The following is an 8,801-nucleotide window of genomic DNA, read 5'->3' as shown; positions in this document are numbered from 1 at the left end:
ATAGGATATTAAATTATGACATTGACCCATTAACCACCAACTAAATAAATAATTTATTTAATATATACCCATCAATTAAATAACCGCAGTTATTGAATAATTTAAAATTTTCAAATCAACTTTACCGACTAATCAAATTTTACTCGGGGCAAATATCAAGAGGGGTAAAATGCTAATTTTATGAAAAATCCCAAAAACAACCTTCCGGGTCATTACATTATCCACCACTAAAATCCATGTTCGTCCCCGAACATAAAGAAAAAGATTTAAATACTAGGGGATACCAAGAGTCTAAGGTATGACTTTCGGAGTCGTGTTTCTCTCTCCAAGTGAGTTCCTCCTTGAGACCATTCTATCAAGATCTACTACTAATAACTGAACTTTCGAATCAAACTTTGACAAATCTACAATGTAGGAGTGATCACCAAGACACAAACTAACTCATGAATCCAATCTGAACCGAAACACACTGAAGTATAACAGAATCATCAACATGAATCTTTTCTTACATAACCACGAGAAAATTTTGAACCAATATTATCTACAACCAAAAGTGAACTACAACCAACCACCAAACACTCATAATGCACAAACCATCACAGATCTTATCAAGATTTCCTTTTCACAACACAATCTTTTCACGAGCCTAAGTTATAAACACCTAATATTTAGATATTGGGTACTCATCAACGTAGAATCAAACTTATCTAACCCAAAGAAGAAAATGATCAAGTAACCACACAGCGAGTGATACACCCAAGCATACAGAACCTCTAGCAACACTTGTCAGAGCACTTAGATCAATAGTTGTGATTGTAGACAAACCTTAAGAACAACAAAATTAGACCCAATGGTCCCCACATTCAATCACACATAGCCAAAGCGTGATACCGATGATGAGATATATCTTAAGTCTGGCGGACAATTGTAAAATTTCATGATAGCTTTCCAATAAATTTTCATAAGAAAAGTTGTGCTTGTAAAACCACTGGAATACTTCAACTACTTTAAGAAAACGCCATATATGTCATAACAAAAACGAGCAAGTCTTTCCAAGCTTCCTATCCTACCAAGAGGACATCGCAGGATCGTTACATCTGATCCACCACTAGGGATCTACCCATAAAAGTGAAAACATGTGTGGACATAGATAACTAATCACGTTCCAAATCATATCCAAAATGAAGTAGATGGTCACATAAGAATATACAGAACCAAGATCGAATAATACTAGATACTCCTTCCATAGTGCTCATATGAATAAAATTCCATTCATCTGACTCCATCGCTTGATATTTAGCCACCCTTAATCAACCAGTCTGATCCCCATTACAATATTACAAATAGTAGATTCATCAAAGCCCACATACTTCTCACAGTACTCCATTGAAGCTGACACTCTTAATACCAACAAACATCATTGCAACACCAGCCATTTACCTTACTCTCAAACTGTCACTAGTATCAAAGTCTTCTTAGCAAACACATTGTAGCCTCTAAAAATTTCAAAATATGGCTCCCTCTATCTTTCTATTTAAGCATTCTTGAGAAATATAAGTCATACCAAGACTGATAGCACTAATTTCAAATCTAGAAATACTTTCCCATCAAGGTAGAATAATTGAATCACACTTAATGTCAACTTCACGCGAACTTTCACATACCATTTTTCAACTACCATTCATACCATCATGTACCTCATGCCAAAACTTAAAGAAATCCTTGGTCAATCCAATAATTTTGTATACTACAAGCCCATAACCTCTACTCACCATCAAATGCCTATGTAACACATCATAACAGTCTATATTGTCCCATGAACAAGGTAGTATCAATCCCCTCAAAATTCTCATTAACCATGTAGAACTGTAGGTCCACACCATGTGGTGCATCCCTAATTCACCTACCATAATTCGAACAATTCAAACCAACACAAAAAATACAACATCTTTCACACATCATTGCTTGTAACCCAAACCAAAACTCATTCTTTATAAAAGTTGATGATAAAACCCTAGTAAGTCTATACTGAACCAAATCACATCCATAGTCATATTAGAACTTATATATGAAAATCCATACATCCTTTAATTTCGAACCAAGAGTCTATACAAGAGGTCTTATTCCTTCACTTCTCTTAAATTCTTCCCATGACACAAATTTTAAATACCTTGAACTCTTCAATACACAAATTTCGCAATCTATTGTTAAAGTAAATACATCAACTTTTTTAATTGTTTAGAGATTATGCTCAATCATGAGCTACACCACATTTTGGGTACAATTTTTACTTGGTAACTCATGAGATTAGTTTGAGTTTTTCACATTGTAATGAATTGAACTTACAATTAGCTTCTCCTTTATTAATCAAGTGTTAGAGTCTCTACTTGCTAAGATGGTTGTAATTTGTGCTAAATTTTTAACTTTTATGGAAATTTGATATTTATTCCAGCTATGGAAGCTGATAAGTGGGCAAGTTTTTCAAATGGAACTAGTGATTCTGAAAGCTACAGAGAGGATCCTGACGATGATAACCATTGTTGTGCATATGCATCCACTGATATACCCAAGTTGCAGTTCAGGTTCCATCTCATGATATAGATATATTATTAAAAATAATTTTGAAAAACATATAGGAATGTGAATAGGCGGTAATCTTTTTCTTCAGGAAGGGTGGTGTAACATCCGGCGATTTGAAATAACTATGAAGAGGCTTAGAATTGGAAATAGTCATTTTTGGAAAGATATAAAAAAAAATCTGGAAATTTGGCTAAGTAAGGAAAAAGTGAGTTTTTGGCCAACTTTGAGCAGTCATAACTCCTAGTTCAGAATGAACTAGGAGTAGTGCTAGTTATGTTTGTGAAGCTCGTGCAATGATATTTCCAAATCCACCGAGTTTGCTCGATTCTGAGTTCGTACGAATGAGTTATGCCCTTTGGAAGTTGGGCAATTGGCAGGGAAATCCGTCCGGAAATTTTAAGGGCATTTTGGTCTTTTCCCTAACTAATTCCTTTGGTTATATTGTTGTGTTAGACTGATTTTTAGATCAGTTTGTCCCATTTTAAAAGAGTGAGAGTTGAGGGTTTTTGAGTGAAGAAGAGAAGAAGAGGAGAAAGAGAAGATCAAGCAAATTTCCGTCGTGGATATCGTCGGGGGTGATCCCTACTAGGTATGTGAGTTCATAGTGTGGGTTAGTTCTTTCCCCCACACGCCACATTCATTTTATTATTGAGAAAACATTGGTTGTGTTGTTGAAGTGTGGGTTGTGTTGTTGATGTTGTTGTTTGTGTTGTTGAAGTCCCTTATTGATTTGGGCATATTTCCGTATGTGTTTTGAGTTGAAAATCTATTGTATGTTGAGGGATTTATGATTCTAACTGTTTGGGGCTGGAACCATTGAAATGTAGAAGGTTTAGGGCTGGAGAAAAGATGGAGAAAAATCGAGTTTTCTGGGGACAGGGGTGGCGCGTCGCGCCTGCCAGCGCCCCCCAAAAGGGGTTCTGAACTTTCCCCCTTGGGGCGGCGCGCCTAGCAGAGCGCCAGCAGGCCCCCTCTGAATTTCGAGGGTTGGCGCTCCGCGCCTTGCAGAGCGCCAAGGACGCCAAGTTTCCCCTTTCTTTTCATACTTTCTCATGCATGTTCCTTGGTATTGTACCTATGTTTCCTAGTTGTTTCCAATACTCCAAGGTACTTCTAAAAGTCAAGAACTCATCCAAAAACGTGTGATCATATACCTTGAATCCACAATCCAATTCAAGACGAGTTAGTATCAAGTCAAAGTGAAGTTAGGGTCAAGTCAAGTAAAGTTAAGAAGTAAGTCCAAGCAAGTCTAAAGCTTTTCAAGAGTCGTATTGAACGTTTTAACTTCATTTCAAGACTCAAGTTTCAAGTCAAGTAAAGGGTATAGAGTTTCAAGTCAAGCAAAGAGTATAGAGTTTCAAGCTAAGTAAAGAGTCTCAAGTTCCAAGTCAAGTGAGGAGTATCGAGTTTCAAGTTAAGTCAAGAGCATAAAGTCGAGTCCATTTCTCAAAAGTTATTAGGGAACTATGTATTTCCCAAAGAATTTTCTAAATGTTTTTACATTTGAGTAAGAAAGGAACATCGATTCCAAGAGAGCCTTTGGGCTAGATTTTGAGCAATTATCTCAAACTAAAGAAAGATGTGTTTAAAACACTTATGAGCTAAAGTAGATTTTTGGGAGTAGTCTTGAGCACCGAATTGGGGACGCGAGTTCATATTAACTCAACTCTCCATAAGAACCATGCGCCAACATGGGAGTTAACGGGTCATACTTTTTAGATGAATCTGTAAAGTTAAGCTAGTGGATCCACTTAGTAAAGTTAGCTTCCTATAACACGGCAAGGGAGAGGATGGTCCTCGGGCAACGTGAGGTAAAATGTCGTATCACCACTTAGTTTCATAGTGGTGGTTTGTCGGTTAGAGAAACTCCCACAGTAGAAATTGCATGGTTCCTCGAGGAGTTCTGCTTAGTATGGATAGGGGTATGGGACTTCATTCATGCATTGCACAAGTAGACTTTGAGAGGAAGCATGGTATTTTCATGATATTATAAATATGATTTTTACGTCAGGTTTTAATAGTTTTACAAGCTTTATATATTGCATGTGTCTTATTGCTTTATATATTGAGTTCGGGTATTCATGAGTCGAACAGAGCCAAGGTAAGTGTTCTTTTGTACTCCTTTCAAGCTTAAGTTGTGGTTTAGATTCCCAGCTCGCATTACTCGTACATTCCATGTACTGATGCTAGTTGGCCTGCATCTTATTATGATGTAGACACAGGTACCCAGGATTAGCATTCGGCACATCGTTGATCCAGTTGAGCACTCCAGAGTCAGTGGTGAGCCTCCTTGCTTTTCGGAGGACTCGGATATTGTGTGTTCCTAGTTTTGTTTTATTAGGATGTTGCGGGGTCTATCCCAACATCCATCTCAGTATTTTAGAGGCTTCATAGACAGTCAGTCAGTTAGTTTTGAGTTTCTCATCTATGTATATATATATGTATATATTCTATTTTGAGACTCGAGTTGCCTCTTTGGGCCAGAGTTTATCTGTTAAGTTGTTTTATAACATTGCATTGCATAGAGTTATTCTGTTGAGTTAGGTTTCCGCTGGGTTAAGAAAGCCAGGCCAAGGGTTCGCTTGGGGCCAGCAATGGTCTCCGGGTGCCGGTCCCGCCCAGGGTGTAGGCTCGGGGCGTGACAGGTGGATTGTGGACAACTACTGGGATAGTTCGTAATGGCAAGATATATTGCTTCATCAAAGAGATTTTGTAGGTGATGAAAATTCTCTTTTGGTTATCTCCTTTAGTTGAAGAGTTAAATACTACTGACTTTGAGTACATGCATAATTTGAGAATAAGCCATGAGAAAATAAGAATTGGGTTATTTTCAGCATATCTGGTCAGAAGTCAAATTTTAGATCTGTTTGGCCAAGAAAAAATGAAAATACTTTTTCTTGAGAATCTTAACAAGACCTCGAAAGAGGTATTATTTCTCTTGTTTTTCTGGTTGCTAAAGGTGAACATTGTATAGTTCAGTTTATAAATTGACATACTTTTCTGGTGAGTTTTTTCTCATCGATGATTCTGAGGGTTGATTTTGGTATAGATTTGTGATACTCCTAGTGATAGTATCGTTACCCCTCTGAGGGTTATGCTTGGGGACTTTGGTTGCATACTTGTCTACTGCTTCGACACGTTTAAAATTAGTCTAGTTAGAGAAGCAGTATAAAACCAAATGGATAAATTATATGAAGAGATAGATAACAAGTATTTAAAAGTAAGTTTTTCCATCTGACAAATCTATTTGTATTAGGAATTGATGTGAAAAATTTATGTATCATTTGAGATTTATCTTCTGCAATTTCCAGTATTTAAAGAATTATACTGATTTTTTCATGTAGATATCTTGTCGAAATTGGGGCTCTACATCTCCTCAGTAAAGATGACACGCCTCTTTCTCTGGAACATGTATACAACAAGGTTGCAGAAGGAAAAAGTGGATGTTCCTTGGAATATTATGAAGCATATAAGCACTTGAAATCTCTTGGGTATATAGTTGGGCGTCATGGGATTCCTTGGTCAGTAAGAAGGTCAAAAGCAAATTGTGTTGTTAACCAAGACATGCCGGAGCCTGCTCAAAGTGGAGATGAAGAATCAAGAAACAGCATTCTCATCTCTGAAATGATTAATAATATGCAGATTGGTGGATTGAGACTGGCCTTTGACATTTACCCTCCTAATAGCAGATTCAGAAAGTCTGCTCCTGGTGATCCCTGTTTTGTACTTTGTCTTGGTAGGTACGATACCCTTGTTAATGCGTTCATTATATTAAGGTGCCTACTAAAATTTTCTGAATCACCTCCTAGTATTATTTAGCTGATCATAGGAACTTGAAATAACTAGCTAAGCAATTCTATGGGTGAACATTGCTGAATGTTTAAGAGTAAGATGTATTTTCTTGTGCAGTGAGTATCCACCCTCCAAAGAAGAAATTGAAGATCTTGAGAGACATTCTCATGGTATTCCGTTGAAATTCTGTCTTGTTGAGCATGGACGTTTGAGCTTTTTCTCATTCAACAAAGTTGAGCTCCCTATCCTTCCATGATCCTTTCGAGCAACAGATACAAATCTTGGCATGCCCTGTGAAGAGCTATGGTACAATTATGAAATTTTAGTTTGTGGATTGATGTTTAATCGTTGTGTAATCACAACACATTATTAATGAAACAACAGATAACAAGTCTCATCTTCTTTGCCTTCAGTGCTAACGTACGTGTTACAATGGTGAAATTTACTCTTTGCCAGAGCCCCAGAAACACTTTTATCCCTTGGCTGCTGGACTGCTCTATCATTTTTAGCTCCTTTGCATCAGCCTGTTCACAACTTTATCAGCTTTCCATCCACTTTGTCAACTTCTAAAACTTATATTGTTTGTGAAGTTCCAATTGATTGGTGTTTACATGGAGAAATTTTTTACAGTGGGACGTTAGTTGTGTGAGACACATTTGAATTTTTTACTCTCTTAAAATATTTTGTTTCAACTTCTTTCCACGAAAGGCGTCTTTATGTAGGGTATAGTTATGCAGGTATCTAGTGAAATAATCAGGATACATGCAAACTGATTAGTCGTCACCATCATTAGGAAATGAACGGGTCATAGATGTGTAGGGCCAAAACCAGATAGATTGGTGTACAACTATAATCCACATATGAATCTAAGATGAGACCTCTAATTTAACCAAGTCCATGATCATTAATTGGTGATGGCTACTAACATGGGTTGTGGTGAAGTGGTGGAATTGTTCCACCCTTAATTCCGAGTCTTAAGCATGGAGAAAATCTTGTTGAGAGTGTCACTCGGATCCTGCAGTGTGCGATCCGAATTTAGTCAAGGCTTCGATGCGGACTTCAAACACTGGATGGAGAAAATAAATTGGTGATGGCCATGGTATGAAAAGGCAATCAATATAGTTGTAGTCTTCATTAGCTGCACAAACATGAATTGACAGGTAACTTTTTTTTCAAACAGTTTGAAAGTGAAGTTTGTATTGTAGTTATTTTTTCTTTCTTTTTGGTGTATTGTAGTTCTTGAATTTGAGTAAATATCAATGTTTAAAATTAAAATGACATTATTTTTTTATGAATCCACCTTGAGATTCCAAGTTCAAACTCCATGCGCTAATTTTTTATTTTTCGAACCCCCTTTGTAAAAATCTTGAATCCGCTGTAATAGCTGAGTATTGGTGGAATACCTTCACTTGCAATTTTAGCATATACACGGTCCTTAAAACTATGTAATTTGTTAGTTAACAATATTTATTACTACGTGTCATTTGCTTTTTAAGTCGCATTGATTCTATAATTTAAAAAGGGAAAAGGGTCAAATATATCCCTATATTATTGGAAATAGTTTAAATATATCCTATGTTATACTTTCGGTTTAATTATACCCCTCCCGTTATACTTTGGTACAAATATACCCCTAATTTTTAACGGAAGGATACTTGTCAACTTATGAATCAAACAACTTAACAACTTTCTAAGTCTAACTAGTTTTGACTTATTTATTTTAACTTATTTTAACAACTTTTTAACTTTAACTAGTTAAGTTTAGACTTAATTCCAACAACTAAACCACATTATTTATTTGAACTTATTTAAACAACTTAAAAACTTTTTCAATTGAACTAGTTTAGTTTTGACTTAATTCCAACAACAAAATTCACCAACTAAACCACATTATTTATTTTAACTTATTTAAACAACTTAATAACTTTTTAACTTTAACTAGTTTAGTTTAGACTTAATTCTAAAAACTAAATCCAACAACTAAATCCACCAACTAAATCACATTATTTATTTTAACTTACTTAAACAACTGAACAACTTTAACTAGTTTAGTTTAGACTTAATTCCAAAAACTAAATCCACCAACTAAACCACATTATTTATTTTAACTTATTTAAACAACTTAACAACTTTTTAACGTGAACTAGTTTAGTTTTGACTTAATACAACACTAAATCCACCAACTAAACCACATTAATTAATTTAACTTATTTAAACAACTTAATAACTTTTTAACTTTAACTAGTTTAGTTTAGACTTAATTACAAAAACTAAATCCACCAACTAAACCACATTAATTAATTTAACTTATTTAAACAACTTAACAACTTTTTAACTTGAACTAGTTTAGTTTTGACTTAATACAACACTAAATCCACCAACTAATATTTTTCTTCTAAATTTAAAGCTAAGTGTCAACACTAGATGGA

The 8,801-nt window shown here is 35.5% G+C and overlaps 1 protein-coding gene across 1 annotated transcript; it reads left to right on the top strand.

Annotated features, from left to right (window-relative positions):
• The first annotated feature begins 2,454 nt into the window (after positions 1-2,454).
• LOC102583437 (tRNA-splicing endonuclease subunit Sen54-like) lies at positions 2,455-6,752 on the top strand. Its single transcript, XM_015312879.1, has 5 exons — positions 2,455-2,582; positions 2,669-2,678; positions 5,210-5,292; positions 5,925-6,388; positions 6,468-6,752. Exons 1-5 carry the CDS (start codon positions 2,455-2,457, stop codon positions 6,626-6,628), a joined length of 846 nt encoding a protein of 281 aa, XP_015168365.1. The 3' UTR covers positions 6,629-6,752.
• The last annotated feature ends 2,049 nt before the right edge of the window (positions 6,753-8,801 follow it).

The sequence above is a fragment of the Solanum tuberosum genome, unplaced genomic scaffold, assembly GCF_000226075.1.
Source record: "Solanum tuberosum cultivar DM 1-3 516 R44 unplaced genomic scaffold, SolTub_3.0 scf00219, whole genome shotgun sequence".
NCBI classification, from domain to species: domain Eukaryota; kingdom Viridiplantae; phylum Streptophyta; class Magnoliopsida; order Solanales; family Solanaceae; genus Solanum; species Solanum tuberosum.
Note: the sequence above shows the minus strand (reverse complement) of the source record. Positions and strands in the feature narration are given on the sequence as shown.

Excerpts from the sequence above, each read along its gene's own strand:
- LOC102583437 (XM_015312879.1), top strand. The coding sequence starts at position 2,455 with ATGGAAGCTGATAAGTGGGCAAGTTTTTCAAATGGAACTAGTGATTCT. Across the intron at positions 5,293-5,924 it reads TGCTTCATCAAAGAGATTTT|ATATCTTGTCGAAATTGGGG; the intron begins GTAGGTGATGAA and ends TTTTTCATGTAG. Across the intron at positions 6,389-6,467 it reads ATTTTCTGAATCACCTCCTA|TAAGATGTATTTTCTTGTGC; the intron begins GTATTATTTAGC and ends AATGTTTAAGAG.